General features: G+C 42.5%; 1 protein-coding gene across 1 annotated transcript in view; it reads right to left on the bottom strand.

Annotated features, from left to right (window-relative positions):
• MAGI1 (membrane associated guanylate kinase, WW and PDZ domain containing 1) overlaps positions 1-22,545 on the bottom strand; it is a 285,863-nt gene that overhangs the window by 75,754 nt on the left and 187,564 nt on the right. The window contains 2 exon segments of the mRNA XM_031056336.1: positions 255-461; positions 12,007-12,126. Of these exon segments, the coding sequence (XP_030912196.1) occupies positions 255-461; positions 12,007-12,126 (327 nt within the window).

The following is a 22,545-nucleotide window of genomic DNA, read 5'->3' as shown; positions in this document are numbered from 1 at the left end:
TCTGCAATTAATGGATTTGAACTTTACCACATTTTTGTCTCAACCAGTTCAATCCCACAAGGGCTTTTTGGAAAGGCCCAGCTGTGCATGTGGTTGACCACACCTGGGCATCTGCCACTCAGGTGTCAGCCAGTCCCGTTTGACACTGACAGCTTTTCAGAAAACACATTAAAAACAACACCCCCTCTTCAAAATACCCTCCAAAAACCTTCCCCACGTATTCTAACTGAAGGACAGCAATATTTTTGCTTTACCTGTGAAGCTACTGCTCATTTCAGGTACATCATCCTCTTCCTCATTCTCTGTATGCACTATGCCAGCATTTTGCATATCATTGTAAGACTTGGTTCGCTTTGGAGTCGACTGCTTGGAGCCAGACTGCAGGTTTTGCAAAGCATTGGTGGAAGTCACTTTCCCACTGAGGGGCTGGCTTGGAGGCTTCGGCGTTCCATAATAGTTACCTAGGCAATAGAGACACATTTGCATCTTCAAAAGAGAACAGTTTATAGCAGTAAGTTTTCCATTTCATTTTCTTTACAGTTCCATTAAAATTTCTGTCCCTCCCCACAGATAAGTATATAAAGAAGCTAACACGTGCCATTCCCATTTTTGGGGGTGCATACTTCATCTCTAAAGCAGACACAGAAATATTTCTTGCCTTTTTAGTTATTCTTGTCAAATCTAAAAGGAGAAGCAATGGTTGTATTGTTTAGGTGCACTGAGCGTACATGGGCTAAAACAAAAGGCAGTCATGGTGAATAGCAAAACTTCATCTCGTTACATCTGAATTTCAATTAGTAGCCTTTTTACATGTGTGCACCCACACAATGCTGTGGCAGATCTGGAGTGAGCCCTGCAGAAAATAAAAAATTCATGACTGCTATCACCAAGAGAAGTGATGAAAGGCTCGATGGCCTGCTTTAGTACACAGGTTCTTTTAGGGGGGATGTTGCATTTGGAAAGCAAACACTATTTTCTCTCTAAAAGAAAACTTAGTCAAAGGAGAGAAAAGGAAAGATACCACATGGCTTTGTTCAAAGAGGAAATTCAGCAGTTCGGTCAACTTGGGTAGAAGTGAAGACCCAGACCTTAAAGCTAAGCTTGAAGGGACACAGATGCACACGGGGTTATGCCAACACATGCTCAGAATCCATCACCAGTTGTGATGGAAACAGTGCAGAGTGCTTGGGCTGCCTCCCTGCCATTTTAAAGTGACCATGGAAGAGACACAGAATAAGTGCATGTTCATTCATGCCAGCACAGCACAGAGGTATTCACTGGCCCTGTTTCACTTATAGTTCAATCGTGGCAACAGTGCAAAATTCTTCTCTAAAACATACATTTATTTACATTCTTCATTGATCTCCATATGCTATATATAACCTGAAAGCATTATTTTTCAATTTTTCAGTACATATTTTCTCAGCCACTGTAGGAGAAGATCAGGTTTGAGACCATCTAAGGAACCTGAAGGTGCACAGGTCCACAGGAAGGATGAGGTGCATCTGCAGGGAACTTGTATGGAGTTGCTACACCACTTTCCACCATATTTGAGGAGTTGTGGCAGCCTGGTGAAATTCCCACTGACTGTAAAAGGAAAAATACAATCCCTTTCTTAACAATAGAAGACCCAGGAAGAGGCCAGCCAGCCTCACCCCTGAGCCTGGCAGGATCCTGGAGCAGCTCCTCCTGGAAGGAGGATCACCAGGACCCATCAGGAGCTGGAATCAGCCTGACTTGCACTGGCAGAGTCCATCTGGGAAAAGGAAACACTAGCAATCATTCCCCCTCTCTGCCTCCTGTGAGGTGAAAAGCCCAGTTCTGGCCCCTCAGTTTGGGAAGGATGTTGAGATGCTCGAGTGCATCCAGAGGAGGGCAACAAGGCTGGTGAGGGGCTTGGAACATAAACCCTATGAGGAATGTTTGAAGGAACTGGGGTTGTTTAGTCTGGAGAAGAGGAGGCTTAGAGGTGACTTATTGCTCTTTACAACTTCCTGAAGGGAGGCTGTAGACAGCTGGGGTTGGTCTCTTCCACCAGGCAGCACTGACAGAAGCAGAGGACACAGCCTGAAGCTATGTCAGGGAAGGTATAGGTTGGATATTAGGGAAAAAAAATCCACCAAAAGAATAACAAAGTACTGGAATGCTTTTCCCAGGGAGGTGGTGGAATCACCATCTCTGGATGTGTTTAAAAAAAGACTGGACATGGCACTTGGTGCTATAGTCTAGGTGAGGTGTTAGGGCATAGGTTGGGCTCGATGATCTTAGAGGTCTCTTCCAACCTCATCATTCTGTGATTCTGTGAAGGTATTTCTCACAGGGCAGAGGCCCAAGCAGCCAGAGCAGCTCCCAGCTCTGTTCCAGCCGGAGTAGCAGGACAGCAACACGTGCAGGTTTGTCTGAACAAGGTGTGCTCCAGCCTGTACACAAGGACGTGGATGCAGCTCCACGGGAGCAGCGGCGCTTTCATCTTCTGTTCATCATCTCAGAATCTTAAATGTACATTGATGCATAATTTATGGGGAGAAGGAAATTACTGCTTCTGGAAAGAGCCTCTAATGGGTACAGAGGCTCTGCAAGCAGGTTGCAGTTTCTGCTAGAGAAATAATTCTTATGCTCTAAATACTGCAGAACTGTTTTATACAAAAAGAGGCGGAATGGGGGAGAGGGAGTGCAAAGGGAAAATACAAACGTAGGTGGGCAAAAAAAAAAAAGGATAATTAACCTTGCTCCCATCTATCCTCTTTTTCATGAAGAACACCACTACTCTGGGATTTTGTGGTTTTTTGGGGTTTTTTTTAGGTTGTTGCTTTGTTTGGTTTTCTAGAGAAAAATAAAAGTTTTCTAAGGATATTAACTGCTAAGCAGAGAGAGCCATGTGTGTGCCATACACATGAAAATCACTTTTATTTATAGCACTGCACATCACTATTTTATGCAGAAGTTATTTTGGGTCTGTTTTTACTGGTTAAATTCTTTAGGATGGATGCAACAAGGAGGATGAAGGGGATATATAGATGTTGATAGTGTGGGTTTTATTTCCCCCGGACAACAGCAAAGCACAGATGGCACCATCCCTCCTCCAATTAAGGAGAAATGTATGATTATATCTTCGAATTTTGTTCCCCTTCAGTTCCTCTAGCAACAGCAAAGCTGGAGTTCCTACCAGTCCACAGAGAGCTGTTCCTCAACAGAAAAGCAGGCTTCTCTGAAGTATTTCAGGATTTCTTACACCAAAATCATGAGTCATTTTTCAAACCAGCCATGGTTGTTGGTACTAACATTAGTGAATAATTACTCTCTACCAAGACAGTGTGCTGTCTTAGAAGATCCCTGTAAATATAAATGAGCATATAAAAAGAGCAAATATGAATTTGAGCATGGCTCTCCGTGTGTGGGGTTTTTGGGAAATGTAGCCACTGGGGCTGAACTTTTCTTTTTTCACCACAGGAGGCAGATTAAGCCTGAGTCAATATTCGAAAAAATCAGAGCTCTTCCTTCAGATTCCCACAAGGACAAACAGGTTGGGGAAATAACCCAGCTCATGATGAAAATCTTTAAAAGAATGCTCCAACCCATCTTCCAGGTGACATGGAAAGTGAGAGAAAATGGAAATGCTGTCTTTCCCTCGTGTTTGCTGGATGCAGTCAGCCCTATTTCTCTTCTTTAAGCAGTTATTTTTGAAGACATGGCATGTGGGCTTGGGCGTGGGAGCAGACACACTATTAGGGGGGACTGGTAAAAATAATCATCAAACCTCATGTTTCATCCTCAACATTGGAAATAGAAAATATTTACACTGTGACTCAGAAATCCAAACATGCTCCATTAACAACTGACAGTGAACAGCCCAGCAAGAGTTTTACAACACTCAGACTTGACATTATTCGTTCAAATTAAATCTATCAATGTTTATGAAGAAACATACATTTAAAAATAGGCTTTAACAGTGTTTTGTGAGCCACTTGTAAGCCCAAAGAAGGGGCTAACTTCATAGCCAGTGTAATTTGTACTGAATATCCAATCAGCTCTAATTATTAACAGCATGTTACATGTGCATACACAAGCATCTGTCATCCCAGAGGATCCCAAAACGTTTTCTGAAGTCAGCACGGCAGTTAGGGCAGGACTCCCCAGGGTGCTGAGCTCAGGTGAAGCTCTGCAAAACTTCTGAGGATTCTGACCCCACCAGGATGTCTCTGTCCCCCAGACAATGGAAATTTCCAGGAAAAGATTGCAGGAAATTCTACTTTTCTGTGGAAATGCCAGCTCTGAAGCAGCCAGTGTGGCAGGAATGGCACATTCCCATGTGCAATTCCTATGGGAACTGGGCCTCTACCCCTTACCCTGCTCTTAATCACACTTGGATCCTGCCTCCAGCACCTGAATTAATAGCTAATAACAACCCACTCACTCCACAGATGCACACACCATTAACTGAATCCCTCGTCAGCACTTTTCACTAACCATTATTTTATTCAGTCCCTTGGTGCTTAAAACTTACTTAACCACAGCTGAAGTTTGATGGCAGCATCTGCAGCCAAATCCATGACTTAATCCATGCACTCTGAAGCACCACTCAGGAGAGTGCACAAAAATAACAATAATAATGAAAAACCCCAAACAGAAGAGCTATTTGGAATGAGTTAGTTTCTTTTCATCTCCTTAAGTGTCGGCAGCTTACACATTTTAGCATCACACCAGTAATTAGACTTTGGTAACAGCTTATCACAACAATAAGACAAGTTCTCATCATCATAACACTTCCTGCTCTGCCAATTCAAGCAGTGATCACAATCAATGAAAGCAATCTACAGCAGCTTCCACCCTGTCCTGAATTAAAGCAAATTTTCTAAAACTTAAAAAGAAAGTTCTCTTGACAGACAGTGTTGCTTTTGGAAAATCTGTCTTACATTTCAAATAACAAAGCATTCTTATTAAGTATTCCCCTGATGGGCAGTAAATTCACCTTAAATTGTTTGTGTGACCCGAAATTTAAAATAGAATTCACAAAAACACACCAACTAGTTAAGTAAAATATCTATGAATCTATTCCATAAAACCCTTGAATTCACACCATTGAATTCAATTCCATTTGGGCTGAAAGGACTCCATCCAGCCAAGATGCTGCTCCTGGAATTAGAAATGCAGAAGAAGAGAGGCAAAATCAAACAGATTCAAAAGGGGAATGGGACTAAAGCAGAGAGGGAGAAGGAGACCACAGAGGCTGCTGGGGTGGGGACAGGGAGCTGACATGGAGAGGTGGAAGAAGGCACAGTAGCTAACTGTAAGGTCCAGAGTAGCTAACTGCAAGGTCAATCATGAGTTTGAGCATTAATTGTGATGGTGCAATTACAGCAATTGAAGAATGTGCTCCCAAACCACATATTTGAGTCACTTTAAGCTGTAGGTGTTTGCTCTGCATTCTCCTTTCTGGTAGAAAGATGTCTATGCCTGGGAGTGCATTTGTGCCTCAGCAAAGGACCAAGAAGAATTTACTGATTTGTTCTGAATTTACTCATGCCTACATGTGAATTCTAATTTTATAAAGATCCCAAGAATCTCAAAAGCCTCAGTGCAGCACAGAGGGCCCTGTGTCCATGAGAAGTGCATCTCATCTTCAAAGCCACCACTCTGTGCTAACAAGGACTCCATTATAGCTCATGTTTCAAAAAGCACTTCATAGCTTTCTGTCTAGGTGAAAATGGGTATTTTGGGAAAGACACTTGGAGATAAGCAGCAAAATTAAACAAGGCCTTGACACAAAGACTTGAAATGCAATTATTAATGTAATTGTTTTATTTTCTGAGACTCAGCTCCCCTTCTCTGCACTGTACAAGAACATAAACAATTGACCCTTAATTTTAGCAGAAGAGCTTCTGCTCATGTAATCCAGCAGGAGTGCTTGTGTCTGATTAGCACAGGATGAATTGGTTCCTGGGAACAGAGCTCCTGCCATGGTGTTTTGTCTGTTCTCCTCCCAGATCACATTCTGCTACAGATTTCCACATCTAGATGACAGATCTGGCTGCTGTCTGCAGGATTCACCTAGCTGCAACTGCACATTGATTAGCAATTGCCTTGAGGAAATTCAGAGTATCCAGGCAACCAGGAGGAGGCTGCAGATGCAGCAGCTGGATCGGAAGGAAAACAGGCAATGAAGGAGAGCTCAGAGAAATTAACCTACAATATTTACATTTCCTTGAAATAGGAGATGCTCTGTCAATTTTTGTGGTTATTAATGATGAGGTTAAGTGAAAGATCAGTTTGGGTTTCTTGTTAAATAAGTCAAACTGTTACAAACTGCACATAGGTCTGAAATTTAACATATACTCCAATTAGTGTCCTAAAGGCAGTGGCAGCACAGGAGAAAGTCACCCACAGAAGAAATCCCTCTTACTTATTCTCATTTTTGCTGTGTTATCACTAGGTGTTGCCACATGCTATTGTTAGCACTCATGTATAAGTGTATCCAAGCACATTTAAGGCATGGAAAAATCCTAAACCAAAGCAATGATACTAAAAGTAACAAACAAACAGTACAACCTTGTTACCATGGACCAGGATGGGGCTGGGGAGGCTCAGGGCGTTCCATGAGACCACCTGTGCTATATAAACTGCTATATCCACATTCAAATAGATTAAAAAAATCACAGGGAACATAAATAAACATGCACTTGTGGATGGTGTATGCAGAAAGCAGAAGAAGCAGCTGGAAACACCCTTCTAGCACAGGGCTGCAGGAATAAAGAAAACACCCTGTCAAGCCATTGCAATATGAAACACTTCTTGCAAATAGTAAAGTATTTATGTGTCTAGTCCCACCACGAGGATGTGTCCCATTAGCACCTCCCCTCTCTGGAAGGCAGTGGCAGGGAGTCTGCAGGCAGGGAAATGCTGCAGTCTGGGGAGGCCTCTGCACAGGAGCTGGGTAATACCAGCAAGAAGCAGCCACTGCTGGAGAGCCCCAAGAACATCCTGCACCAAAAAACCAATGCCAAAATGTGCCTGGACTGCTAGGAACAGCCTTCAACACATCAAGCTATGGTTACACAGTAAATGATGCCTGAAATAACCTGAACTCTAACTTCAGAAGAAAGCAACTAATCCACCATATCTCTTTTTTTGCCAGAGGTGTTTGGGAACCTTTTCCCTGAGGTTTCTGTTTTAAAACACGTGAGTGCTAATGAACTATTTCTGACAGAGCTCACACTGAAAAACTTGTTATTGAAAGTGCAGAGAGAGGGAGAAGCCAGTCAGGAATGCTGCAGGAAATTCAAAGCCACTCTAACCCCCTATCAGATATTAGAATATTTGCTTTTAGAGAACAAGAGTTACTCAGGTACCACTTCAGCTGTTTGCAGAATGAAGCATTGTTATCAGATGACACTTCAGTACAGCAGCACTCATGCTTGGTTAGCACTGATAATTGTGCATATACACAACAAGGGGTTGCCTTTTTTTCTCTACCAGTGGTTTAAAAAATAACAAGACAAAAAGCAAGCAGAGTATTAAGAGACAAAAATAGAAGAGGAATCATTCTGCAGTACACAGGTATTCGTGTGTGGATATTCAGTGTCACACATTATAAGGATGCTAAAGAAGCCATTATGATTTATTGAGACAATCTCTAGTCTGGAGACAAAAATCAGTGGGTCTAATTAACGTGTTATTCACCTGCACAGGCATCCCCAGCACCTGCCACCCTTCCTCTCCCATCTTCCCCTCACATTCTGCCTGCCACAGGCTCAGCTCTCATTTCCAGGTGGGACTGAGCTGGTGACACCCACAGGCTGCAAAGGCACCAGCAAAAATAATCCACCCATTTTGCTAAAGCAGCTGGGGTAGTGTGGCTGCTGCAGAGAAGCCCAAGGAGAGCCAGCACATCAGATAAATTAGGCTAAGGCATCTTGATTTGAAGCATGTTGCTGAATACACCTCTCTACTTGGGCTGAAATTCAAACTGCACTATTAATGTAATTTATTACAATCATTAAGTACCACAATCGGAGACCCTGTCTCCAGTAGATAGTTTTATATACTTGGAGAATGTTAGCAAGTCACCCCATTACATCTCAGTCATGAGACTAATGCAGATTACTTATTACTTCTCTTGGCAATCACATAACACTTGTCCTGAGAATGAAAGATGATGCCTTGACGATAATACTCTATAATGTAATAACCCTTCACATGTTATAAAGTGCAGCACTTTTTCTTTTGAGGATCACTAGGTGCTGGGCAGGCATTCACTCACACATCCTCACCAAAGCCAGCCATCCCCATTCAAAATCCAGCCCCCCTGCCCAGGTCCCTGCGTGCCTCTGCACAGCTCCCCTCTGCAGGGCTGAGTGCCTGAATGCAGCACAGCCCTCCAGAACGCCGTGGCTTCCCCTCGCCCCCTCCTATTTCAAACAGCAGATAGCTGCAAGCACAGGGGATCTGCTGAAATATTGATGAGGAGAGAAGTAAGTGTTGTTCTAATATTCTTCAGGCCAGTAACCTGAAGTATAGAGCAGCCACCTGATCTGCCCAGGGCCACTCAGCAGCTGGGGAAAAAAATGGGAATAAAATCTGGAAGCGGTGGCTGCGCTCAAAAGAGCCCTCCCTTGGGGTGCCGGTGGGAGCCTGCAATTCAAATGCAGAAGTAATTGCTAAATAATTAGTAACCTACACAATTACTTCCATGCATCCATCAGTATTTTCTGCCCTGAAGGAGCAGTCAATAAATGCCTGAGACTACAATTACAGCGATTTCCTATCCACCAGAAGGCCTAGACGATGTGCAGCCTAAAAAGAATTTTCCTTCCTAATGAGTATTGTCAATGGGAATTTCTAACTGGCTTGAGAGGGTTGAGTGCAGCACACACGTGGGGCAGAATCACCAATACTGGGGCAGCACCACAGTTCTGGGCAGGTCTTCCAGCTCCAGCTGCTGGATTCATGTGATCAACATGTAGCTTTCATCAGGGGAGGAAAGATGATGTTTCTGGGCTTTATGGTTAAAAATCAGGACGCTAAAACCCAAACTGAAAACCCCAGGAATTAAGGTTTGCCACTGCCCTCTCCCACCTGATTACATTTTTTGAAGCCTTTTGGGTGCAGAACACACCAGGGAGATGAGAGGTGACCAGAACAGCAGCTGCCATGCCTGCTCTGCCTTCACTGGGATGTGAATCAAAAGCTGCCCAGAGGAACCTATTTGGAGTGCACCAGCAGAAATAATAATGGCATTACAAAGCCCTGCAGGTCAGCAACACCTCTTTTCAGCTTGCACTTTCTCTTTGCAATTAGAGCACCTTCAAAACCCACGTTGTTCTTTGAAAATCTGATACACTCTCCTACTTTTTTGTGCTTTTCAGCTCTTCTCTTCTGCTTGTTCTTTATTCTTTCCAAATCAATAGTATCTGTATCAGTATCAAATCCTGTGTATTACCCCTCTTCTGGTACCTCCCTGTTTTCTAACATTTCTCCCCAGAATTCTCTTCAGTAACTGTTATTAAATGTTTCTGTTGCCCCTTCTTCTGTAAGATTTTTCCCAGTGACAGTATCCAGGTGACTTTATGTCCATCTTCTCCACCACCACATGCTGATGCTTACAAGGCCAGAAGGGTCCTTGGGACCACAGTGCCCCATCAGCCTGCTTGAGCCACATGAGCTTGTGGCTGGCATGAAAACTTCCCCATTCCTCATCCCTACAAGTCCATTTCATAGCATTCCTCTTCCTTCATCTCTAAATCACTTGAGAGCATTAAATCACAAGCAACAGCATCTCTTCAATTGTTCTGATTTCTACTCAGCACAGCAAGTAGAACTAGAAGATCATTTCCTTGTGTTGGGTTTTATTTCTCTGGTTTAAAATAAGCCACCACTGATCAAACATACAGTCAAATTTATCATAGTGGAACACCTATTAAAAAAAATATGGCAGCAAAATGCAGCAAAAACAAGTGATAATTAAAACATCTAAGACTGTAAAGACGGACAATAACAGAGACTTGGCCATAAAAAGTCTAACTTGCATTGTGGTTTGGGTTTTTGGCAGATTTTTTTATAGATAAAATTACTTGTGATTGCAGCATCAAGTCTGAATCATCCCATCTTCCAAGATCTAATCAAGATCAACACTGTCTTGATCAATACAGCTGTAAAATAAGATTTCCCAAAAAAAGTACAACAAAGCCATTAAGAAATCTCAGAAGGCAGCAAAATAATTTCTTTAAGCCGTAAGTGAAAAATGAACTCTATTTATTTCACATTGCAATCAAATAGTAATGTGTCTTGATGCATATGTGCACACATGCATCATCATTATTTGCTTTATTCTTATTGATTTTTCCTTCCATGGGCCAGCACTCCAGAACCACAATGCACCAGCATCACTGATGTCAACGGGCAAAGAAGCTTCTCAGCACTTCTGACAAATTATTCCTTTAAAGTTCAGGCACTTCTATCACCCACAGAAATGAAATACACATTAGACTTATGAGAAATCAACCTCATCTCCAACAACGGAAAAGAGCAAGCCATGAAACCTAAACAGTTGAGCTGCTGCTGCATATAATCACATAAGCAGTGAAATGACCGTGTTCTAACTGTCCCAGGTGGATTCAGCATTTCCTGAGAACTAATTCCCAGCATGTCCCAGGAGCCAGCTTACAGACACTTACCCATTTTGTCTTTCCAAGTGGAAAGGTCACTAGAACAAATAGATCAGGAAGCAATGGCGAGGCCTTTCAGCTGATCTATTTCAAGCACCACGACAAAGAAAACTAATTTGGTGTTATAATTAGAAACACAGAGAGGAAAAAGCTCATTTTGGAGAAGAGCTGCTGCTGGAGCGTTAGCATTGGTGCTGATGGAGCTAATCAGCTCAGAGAAGTGGAAGAGTGAAACCAAATTATACATTAAGCATCTTCATGCAAACCAGGTCTGCAGCTGGGAGTGAGCATAAGGTTTAAAGGTGCCCTTAAAAAGGAGTTTTTAAAGAAGTCGACAAACAGTATTTCAGGACTCTTTCTTCAGACCCTGAACACCAAAACCACATGGCACAATTTTTTCTGCTCATGTTTGATGACTATTTTTCAAAGACTTTTGGCTAGTTGTGTGTAGTTTGTATTTTTAAATGTATTCCATATTTCTTATTATAAAGAATAATTAGAATACGGCTGCAAGGATAGGGTCAGATTTACAGAAAGAACCATTAAACTTCTTTCAAATGGAAATATGAAATGACTGAGCTGAAGTACACTGGAAGGACTTTCAAACCTGTAAAGTATTTCTTTTCATTGTCTTGTCAAGAGGTACATTTGAATGTTCTCCTGAGGGAAAAAAACCCCAACCCACTCCAAAAAGAGTTTTCAATTTAAAGGAGCTACAGACTGCAGATTTAGTAACGCAAATCCTATTGTATACCTAAAAATGGCCAATTTGCCTTGCATTTCTCTGGAGCTGTTTTTGCTCTCTCACCCTGGTGACACTTCAGTGCCCCTTGGCTGTCTCAGTACTGTTGTTTGCAAAGTTGTGCTGTAAAAAGGATCAACACAATGACCCAAGTGATAAGCAATTATCCAAGAATAAGGAAAAAAACAACCCAAAAGCAGTGCATCATGTAGCTGCATAGTGACACACAACTGGGTGATGAAGGAAGTGTATTTAGGGAAGAGACAAGGAAAGAGAAAGAGCAGGAAGAAAGAAAAACTGAACAAGGAGATGAGCCCTAGTGGACACAAAGGATAAATGCACACTGCCCCAGTATGTTACAGGATTATATATTGGATTTTCCTGGCCTACTGTTGATCTTTTCAGGCAGTTAACTTGAAGGTAGAAGATGAAAGCACAGCAAAACTGGAATTCCCTCTCTCAGGTTCCAGAGAAAAGGGAAGCAGAGCACTGAGATGGAAACAAGGTCCTAACTTGAGTGAGATTGATGCAAATGTGATGTTGGATTGGGGTTGAAGTATTACAGGTATTTGAAGTGCTTTTTCACTGCCCCTGGCTCCATACCTTCATAAGTTCCTACTTCCAGAAGGGTCCCACTTCGCTCCAACTCCCGGAATTCCTCCACAGTCAGAAAGTTATAGTCCACACCAGGCACTTCTCCTTCTCTCGGAGGGCGGGTTGTGCCTGAAAGGAAAATCAGAACATTATCAGAGTTGTTTTCTTATCAAGACTTAAAAGGGACAGTAACAAATTTTCACAAAGATACAAGAGTATGTGTAAAACACAGTTCTGTGAGCTACAAGGGTCAAAAGAAGTTTGAAGTTAGGAGCCCATGTAAAAACAAGACACAGATTTCAGGTTGAACTGGTGGCACCAATTAGAACAAAACAACTGAGGGATGTTTCTTGTGTTCTCAGAAAGACTTTGGCAAAGAAATCTCTCATCTCTGTGTCCAAAAACACAGCTGGAAAAGTTTGGTACTGGGAATATGCCAGCAATTACTTTCCTGCTGTTAACATTGTCTCTCATACTTCACTAAAACTGCAATCTGTATTACCAGATAAGGCAACTATTTTCCAGGTTCCATTAATCCTGTATCATCAAATGTTCTCTCACATCATAAACATAATTTCTCCCTTGTTTCTTCTTACTGTTTCATCGCTATTCATGCTATTATTTTTTATTCAGCATTAAAAAATAGCATGAGATGGTTTTGATGCACCATCCACACACGCTCACTGAAGAGACAACCTGACAAACTCTTCTCACAGAGTTCACCTACAAGCTGGTTCCAGTTCAGGAATATTCTGAGCAATAAGTCACACCCAGTCTCTCTCCAGCACTCAACAATTTCTGTAGTGCCCATGGAGAACTGGCTCTGATCACTGCCACTCTGCCAGCTCTGAAACTCTTGTCCCTTCTGGCCAATTTACAGCACTCTGAAGCACAGTGTAAGATGAGTCATTTCATTACTTCTTTTTTCCTAAGATGACTTGGGATGCTGCATTTTAGGTCACTGAGCACAGCTTCATTGATAAGGATCCATTTCTGTTCAACAGCCTTTATTTTCCATGACTCTGGATTCTGTACATCTGAGATTAAATACAAATGACAGGTTTACAGATGGCACAGGAAACTGAATATTGGAAGAATGACCAGAGTTACAGAGTTGGAGGTGTCTGAATACTGTGGCTGAATCCAGTCTGCTGGCTTGGGAATAACTTCAGAGATGTGGAAGCCATACCTAACATTCAACAAACCATAATTTCTCACTTCTGAGCGACTCTTCTGGCCCCTGGGCAGTGTCTTCTCAGTGCATACAATTTCTTAAACCCTTTATAAAAGGACAGAAGAAAGAACAGAGAAGCTGAGCTTCTGAAAACTAATTGGGAAGATTCCAGTTCTCAGAAGTTGAAAGAGCATAAATTTACCATGCCTGCATCTGGCAAATGTTTTCCTCAAGTGCCAGGAAAGCGGAAAGTCTGCTTATCTCCTATTCATCTGAGAGACTGCTCAAGAGGTCAGTCTTGACAGAGTGACACCCTTGAAAGACTATCACTAGATTAATTTCCTTGATTGACATCCACTTTCTCTAACATCCTCCATTTCTTGTTTCAAAATAGAAACTCTCTTTTTTATTATTTACCATCAGCCTTCAGAGTCTATAAATTCCTGTGCTTTTTTCCATCATTCCTCCTCTTGGAGCTTTATGAATGGGTGAAGGAAGGGGAAAAAGTAAGGAAGGGGATGGAAATATCTGTACCCTGCCAGCAGAATTACTCTTTCCTATTTGAAAAGGATTCAGTCTTGCATTTTTTGTATTTCTGAATGCTTATAGCAATGCTACAGCAATATTTACTGGGTAGACTGCAAGAGAAGACAATTTTCTTTCACAGATCTAGTCCAGAGGAATGCAGGAGCTGCACTATGTGCCCCTCTCTGCCCCATGCTGGTGCTTCCATCCCAAGGCAGGCAGAGAGGCTCACTCAGGAGCCTCCCTGGCACACCAGGAGCAGGGAGCACACACCCAGCAGCCAGCATGATCACAGCCCAGATGCCACATCTCCTCCCTGAGCACTGAATTGCCACTTGGGCTCTGAGGACCCTCCCCAGGGCATCGTGTCTGGTGGCCACTGACACATTTTCCTGAACCTGGCTGGGACTGGGAAGCAAGAAGGATGAAAAGCCACACCAATAGCTCTGACCAGTGGTATGCTGTAGCTGTCCCATGCCCAGAGCACAATGGAAGTGAGAATCAGACTCTCTAGCACTGCTCATCAATCAGTAAACGTCACCCCCAGCCATGTGAGCCGAATGACAAAGATCAGGACTGTGTTTTCCCAATAACTACTAACACATTGATGAGACACAAAGATCAGGGAACTTCAGGATTGCTTTCACCTTATCTTTTAAAGCCTCTCCTTCTCTTTATCTCTATCTTCCCACAGAGCATATTTATTAATCATTTTTTCCTTCCATCTGAATTTTTATAGCGGTGAAATTGCAGTCAGCAGTTTACTAGTGCTGGCTGCCTATTTGACATGACAATTATATCTCTGCCATAATTCCTCTGAGCCATTTTAATGGATCTATTTGTTTCATCTCAGTGTTCTTAATTTCCTGAATATGTTCAAGTCAAAAAAACCACGCAGCTGTGCCTGCAACACACTCAGAAAGCATTAGGAAAGTCACCACAGAAAAGGAAAACATTGCATCACAGAGATAACATTTGTCACCTCAGCTGGTCCTCAGCAGCAAACCCGGGGAAAATAAAAACTGCACTGGCTGGGATATCTTATCTGGGCGAAGGAAAAAAACCCAACAAGTTTCCATGTTGCTGTCTGGAGCAGAGATTGCTTGCAGATGCTCGGGCTGTTATCCTGCTCCACATCTGAGCAAGTGTTACCGACTGCGATCCAGGCAGGCAGGGGGAAGGGAAAGCCCGCCTCCGTTCCTCTTGGAGCAGAATGACAGGCTGCCGGCTGGACACACGCCTGGCAGATGGCATTTCAAAGAGTTTTCATGAACCATCTGGGATGTGTACAATGATTACAAACCACACTTACAACAAAGCCAGAAGGGCTGCTTCGCAAGGAGGGTGGGGGGAGAGGGCGGGCGGCAAGAAAAGGGGGAAGAGAAGAAAGCCAAGAGGCACAAACTCCGTGACTTTTCCCAGGCACAACACTGGGAATAATCAGCACCTTCCAGCCAGAGCCCCTTCACAGCCTGGAACAACTGCTCCAAGGCTGGGCAGCCTGTGTGTGCACAGGCCAGCAGCATCCCAGCCTGCTGGCCACCGCTGCAGCTCTCTGCTGATAAACTCCCACTGTAATTAAGTCTCCCATCACTAGCACGGCTTAATTACGTACAAAAGCAAAGTGTGTCTATCCTCCTTCCCCCTTTAAATTGCATTTCAACATCCTTACCACAGGATGGTCTTCAGTGAAGGGGATGACTACTTTTTATCAGAGCTAATAGCAGGTCAGACTGCTGCTAATGGCAGAATAAATTGAGCACAATGAGAGTTGTATTTAGCCCAAACAAAAGATAAGATACTCCACTCCAGAAGATGAGCCAATCATATTTAAATATGTTTAGTTGCCTGTCTTGTTTGCATTGAAATATTAAGTGGCATGAAATCTTACTGCCTTTAGGTACCAATTTAGCTAATTAATTTGAGCTATGTCCATTGTGTGATTACCTCAGAATTGCTAATGCTGCAACAAGAAGGAACTGGAGGGGAAACTGAGTGGCTACCAACTCCTTCTGCACATTTAATGGTTCATAAGCTTTCAGTTTTATCTGGCTAGCATATCCCACAGCATACACAACTAGTTAGATACATTACATTCACAGGGAAATTTCTCAAATTTCCTGTAACCACAGAAGACTTAAGAAAACAAAAATATAAAGCTACTAGTTAGCATTGCCGTTTTTACTTTCTCTTGTGGGCTGAGGAAGTAAAACTACATCTAACATGAATGGCTCAGATAAAATGTTTGCCCAGCTGTTGGTTTGGTTATCACCCCCAAGCTATCTGCAGCCCAGTTTATTTATGCATTCCTAATGCTTGGGCCACAGGAGAGGGATCTCCTCATGGGCTGGAGACCCCACCTGAGAAACTGCTTCTAGACAAGGGGAGTTTGCCCAAGGCGAGCTCAGGGCTGTACCTGAACTAATTAGAGCTTGTGCACACAGGCCTAGAATAACTGAGCTGTGGCTCAGATGTACTGATGACTATCAGCTACTCTGCTGAATAATTTAAGTGCCCATTTAAAAGACAAATAGCTTCTGCTGTTGTGCTGCCTATCAACCACGCTGACACCCACCCAACACAAGCCTCAATTATACCATGGCCAGACTGTTAATATACAACTCAGGGGCTGTTTAGTTCTTTATCAATCTACCAGGCCTTCAAGTTAAGCTGTTAATATTCACTGATGCCCTGCTGCTAAATTAATCAGAGTCTTGCTTATTGTAATCTAAAAATAAGACTTAATGGGGCTGCAGTCACTTCAATTGCTTCCATGTAAAAAGGAAAAACGTTCTTGGGCAGTAATACTGTTAGTGTGCACCAAAAACAGCCCCTAGCAAGTCATTTGGAAGTCACCATTTCAAGTTCAGAATACCTACAACTCCCATTTGCAAAGCAGTAATTTCTGCAAACTCCCTCTCCAGTTCCACTGGCTGGCAGTGACAATCTGGTGAGCCACCAAAATACATCTCATCAAACCACAAGCCATTTGCTCCTCATCTCCACTGACCAACTTCTCTTAAAATGACAGATAATGTGGGAGCTGTACACTCAAAGTGATGATAACAGTTGCTACAACCATATTTTGTACAGGCTCAAGCTGCTGGTGGTCAGCAGCAGTGGGTGGAACTGCAATAAATAAGGTTTTAATGTGAAGTGTGCAGGGATGCTCCTGACTCAGGAGGCTGCAAGGCCAAGTGCTGCTGTGGGAGGTTTGGGAAGGCTGGGGTGGGAGGAAGGCAGGGTGCTGCTCTTCTCATTGTTCCAAAAAAATTGGTATTTTTGTTCATTCAGCAAGAAGAGACTGCTCTCATCACCTACACAGAAAAATTCTTCAGCTGCTAAAGAAGAAACATATGAGGAAAAGCAGCCCCTCTTCCCTCCCCCTGTGTTTGGAGGTCACCTTCCTCCCTCTCATCACAGGGTAATTTGGAGAGCCTGCTTTGGCTCTCCTGCATCTGTCACCTATGGTGCCAGATAACTGGAAGGCAGAACAAACTTCACAGATCTGCTAATAGCAAATGGAGGAGCGAAAAGACAGAGACAGCCTGGTCTGACTCCACAAGAGGGAACCTGATCAGCAGCCAAGCTCCAGGCAGAACTTATCAGCAGCACAGTACTAAAAACAGCCTTATCCACATTCACAAAAATAAAGTGTAACCTGTCTGCAAGAAGACACTGTACACAAAGCTACCTTATCTTACTGACTTCTGGGGTCACTCAAACTAAGAATACCTTATTTTTTCCCCAACAGAAGTAAAAGGAATTGTATTTGGACACTGTTGTGCAATCCATTACACACTGTAACCCCACGTACCTGTGGTGAGGGGTCACTCATAGCTGTAACTACATAAAATATGGGCATTTCAGACAGGCCCAATCTGTTACAAACCAAACATGCTCAGCTTATAAATACAATTTTCTCCTGAAACTTGAAACTCAGGCAGCCCATTCTGGGATTTTAAATTCAGTCCATCCCTTCTCCAGCCAGCAATAAACCCCAAGAACGTGACAAGCATTCAAGGTGTGTTGGTGGAGGAGTAGAAATTCAATCCAAAGAAGAATTGTCTGCCATTAGAAATTAACTCCCAACCCTGTTAATGATGCACATGCAGGAACAGATGCTGATTGACTCTTCCTGGCCACACACACAACTGCAGGAATAAAAGCAAATTTCTGTCACTGTGGTAAGCAGGAACGACTGATTAAACCCAGAAAAGAGCTGACCAAGACAGAAGTGTCTTTCTGCAGACATGTTTCAGAGAGAAATGAATTTCATGGCTGCTGCCTAAAGCAATTTTTCTTCCGTGGGGGAGATGGAAGGAAAGCTCCTTCTCCCACCTGCTTTTCCAGTAGGTGGCCAAAGAAGGATCCCAGAGCAGCAGCTTGTGAGGAGCCCCTCTTGCTCAGAAGGCTGTACCAGCCATGCCCACAGCAGCTGGCAGGCTGACCTCAGCACACACAGAGGCTGCTCTCCCTCTCTCTGAGGTGCTGTGTCCAGTCCATGTCCCTGCCCTTCCCCTCACAGAGGCAGGGACTGCCCCGAGCCTCCCTGGAGAAGTGGTTCAGCCAAGCCACACAGCACAGCTCAGATTGTGTAAACCCTCCAGGCAGCAAGTTATTTTTGTCCTTTATAAATTCTATTTTTGGTATTTCAGTGGCCTTCCCTGCCACCAAATAAGAACACAGATAATCTTCAACACATTTATCCTCGGAGCGCTCTGAGGTAGAGAGAGTGGGTTTGTTTCTGGTTAATAGCACAAGACCAGCCAAACCCAGCCTCTCAAAGGACTCCAGGAACCTAATTCTGGAGAAATCAATGGGATTTAGGAAACCCTACAGATCAGGATCAGGGCCTAACAGATTAAAAGGGACAAAAATAACTTGCCACAGTGTTGGGGCTTTGCGGCTCATCTGTGTGTGTTGTGAAACACCAGGGCAAGGCCAGGCACAGCCAATTCAGCAAGAGAGGTTCACTCCCCACTGTAATATCATTTTTAAAAAAACTGATAATTACCTGATGACGAGAAGTAAGGGTATAAAACCTGTCACATCCTCCAAGAAAGACACTGTAAAAAGACCTGTTTTAAAGATCTACGCCAAATATTCCAACAGAGCATCACCCCCCTGACCCAAGTACCACCAGTGGTTCTACTGCCATGTGGCACCTGCTAATGTGTCCTTAGAGTATTCATTTTCTTTCTCCTAAGCAAAGAAAAGAGTATTCTGGCACAAATAAAGCATAAATAATAAATATGCTCGGGTTCACAATAGCAGCAGCTCTAGATCCCTTTCTTTGAGTGATTGCCGTTACCTCACAGACACCTGCAGCCAAATCCCTCTTATTTCCCACGAGGTGGGACACCCACCAAGAAGATTAAACTTCATGAACTAATGAGTTTGCCATTAATCCCGTGTTCCTGGAGTCCAACAGCATGACATCCACTAATTTAAACTGTGAACTGCTGATGAAAAGGCAAACCATGTACCTCCTTGGCAAGAATACCTTAGCTGTAACTATGCACAGTTCTACTCATTCTAATATATGGATTAGTGTAATAAAGTGTAATTTTATAAATCAATAAAGCTGTAGTAATGAGATTGCACTGTAATGTTCTGCTTCTAAATACTGGCACAGAAATGAATAAAAATTGCCATTTGTCTAAGTGTGGATGCAACTTACAGAAAGTGAAATTAGCTGACAGTAAATTAACAAGGTGATTATATGCATGCACTTATATCCATTTCTCTCACATATACATTTTTAGAAGCTTAGATAATTCTGCAGCCATGGCACACACCTTTATTTCAGAAGGTCCACCTTTCATCTTTGTATAAATTATCATAGTTACTTTCAGCAGAAATGTCTGTCTTGGGAAAGGTTGGCTGAGGGTGGTAAATTAAATACATACAGTGGATAATTACAGAGCATCCTGAGTAGCTGGTTATTTTTAATCCTGTAGATCATTCACTCTGGGCTATTTCCACCCAAGCCCAGCCTGACCCTGAGGTGCTCCCACATCAGTCACCTGCAGCCTCACCACCGAGGCAGAGCACTGGAAAAGCACCAAGTGGATTCAGATGATTATTCCATACCAATGTGCACATCTGTATTAAATATAACAGGACAAAAGTGGGGGGGGGGAAGTGCTTAAAACACCCCTAACTCACAGGAGACCTTCCACATTTTAGGAAGTAGTTTATCACGAGGTATAACCTATCATGCTTTATATCTGCTTTTTTCATGGCTGCTTGCAGAGCTATCTGATTTCTCCAAACTGCCAAAGAGAAGGTGCAGCCCAGTCTGAGCTTCATAGTTCATTTTTAAACCAAGCTGTGAAGTGGGCCAGTAGCAGCATCCAGCTGCTGAGAAAGAGAACAGCCATTGACTCCCTGTGATGTTTGGCTGAGGGGCTGGATTAAGCCAGTGTAGTATTAAAAACTGCATTTCATTAGCTATCACATCTTCATGTGGCTTGGTACGAGTATTTGAGTAGGTTGTACAGGAGTAGAACCATAGAATAGGTAAGATTATAAATCTTACCTGTTTATAGAAATATTTATTCCTAAATAAGAGAAATAAAGATTTTAAATATTTATTTATATTAAAATATTAATTTTTATATAATATTTAAAGAATATTAAATAAAAAAAGATATATTAAGAAATAAATAATAAATGGCTCTCAAACCTTTTGCCTGATGTTCCAGACCAAAGGCTAGGAGAAAAGGGCTTTGGAAAAGATGAGGGAAGACAGAACATTTGGGACTGGGTACACTGTAAACTCTTACAAGGTGAATTGCCAAGTCACAGAGCAAAGACAGACACAAAACCAGGGAAGTTTGATCAGCCAAGCTCAGTTTTCCTGAGAAAACTTAAGGGCTTTATAAACATTATACCTTTCCAGTCCTTTACCAATCCTTTTTGCCGGCCATGAAGCAGTGGAGGAATTTTCCCATTTGGGGAGAGACATGCAGTGGAGTTTTGAAGCAGAAATACAGTGAACAAGAACACAACAATCAGTTTTACCAAAAAATAATGAAAACTTGTTTGGGCAGTATGTGTGACTATTTCAACCAAAAGAAGAATACCCTGACAGTCACACTCCCAAGGCCAGAGACTTTAATTTCTGGGCCTGGAAGGCTCCTGCAGTGTCCATTCACCTGGCTGGCATCCTCCATTTTCACGTCCTTTGTTATCCCAAAGGTTGGCAGCTCATGGGCCCTTGTCTGGGGCTCCCACCCAGAGCTCAACCTGCATTTCAATCTCCATCTCAATCTTTTGAGCCCAGCTACCTGGACCAGGTGAATTCCTCAACAGCACCACTACACAAGCTGACACCACTGTTGGAAGAAAACAAAAAGTAACTCTTTTCTGTAAAGCTGGATACCAAAACCTTTTAAATTCCACAAAACAAGATATCTTATTTTCTATTCTACTTCAAGGCTTCAGACATGCCCCTAAGATCAAATACTATCATTAAGCTCATAATAAATGGCATTTCCAACACAGACTGAACACCTGCAGTATTTCAATTCAGCTTTTCTTCAAAAACAATGCTTGCTTTTTACATCTGCATACATATGTGCACATATATCCAAGAAGAGATATTCTGCACTTAAAAGCCAGAGTACTAAATTTCAGATTATTTGATGTCCAACAGCTCATCTGCCTCAACAGAGATTTTTTACCTCCTTTTGCTGTTTGTGTGGCTGAGATACAATGTGGGTCATCCCTGTTTGGATGTGATATAAAACTCCTTCTTTTGACTTTAATTGCCCTTGCAGCAGACCTCTAATTTGTAGTTAAAAGTAAATAAAACACCTAACTTAACAGCGGGAAGATCAGTTCGTTAGTCTAATCTCTGTAAAATTCCACCACAGAAAGAAAGAGTCATAGAAAACATACTGCTTTTTTGCCTCAAATTTGTTTCAGTGACCACATCCAATCTACTGAAAAGAAAGAGTCAGAGAGTTTTTCTTTCCTATTAAAAAAAAATCAAAAAACCAACAAAACAAGCAAACACACACCACTACCACCACCCCCATTCAACCCCACTTCCACAGGACATCAGTATAGTTATTAAAAGCAGTCTTTTCCCCTGAACAACCTACACTGAAAACACTGTCTCCATGGAATACCTTCTCCCCTAGCCCAGAGCCATGAAATGCTATAAAACTAATGGACTTTGAACTGTGAGAACCTCATCACACTCTAGGAGAGTCAGAGTCTCCTGTGGCTCCTCAAGTTTTGGCTCTGCCCACTCACCAACCCTTGGTTCAGATGCTTCTTTTTCCCTCACAAATCTTCCTTGGCCTTTGCTTAAGCAGTTTTCCAGCTTCATATTCAATACTGACAAAAAATTGCAAATGCCTGTGCTATAGCAAGGAGGATGCAGAAATGTAATGCACTCCTGTAACCATATGGATGCACTTGCTGTAAAACTCAAGGGAAGGACTAGAACAGACAGCAGATCTACCCAGCAATATGCACATTTAGGCACTATTCCCTATAGATCCTGTCCCTTAATTTTACCTGTTCTTAACTGCTACCAATTCCTGCATTTTTTTTTCCAGGAGCTCTGTATGCAAGGCATGTTTTAGTCCATCATGATTGCTATCACTTCAGCTGGTTGAAAACATTCTCCTGGTTCACCTTCTGTGATGCTGATTAGATAACAGCTCAAGATGCTGAAAAAAAGCCAAACACTGAGAAGCTGATTGGTGTTTGAGTTTCAGATTCATCCCTATTGATAACTGGAATGTTAAAATGTAAAAGAAATCAAATACATACATTTATAATCTTTTCTTACCTCACTGAAATAAAAAATTGTAACAATGTTTTGCTAT

The sequence above is a fragment of the Geospiza fortis genome, unplaced genomic scaffold, assembly GCF_000277835.1.
Source record: "Geospiza fortis unplaced genomic scaffold, GeoFor_1.0 scaffold70, whole genome shotgun sequence".
Taxonomy (NCBI): Eukaryota; Metazoa; Chordata; class Aves; order Passeriformes; family Thraupidae; genus Geospiza; species Geospiza fortis.
Note: the sequence above shows the minus strand (reverse complement) of the source record. Positions and strands in the feature narration are given on the sequence as shown.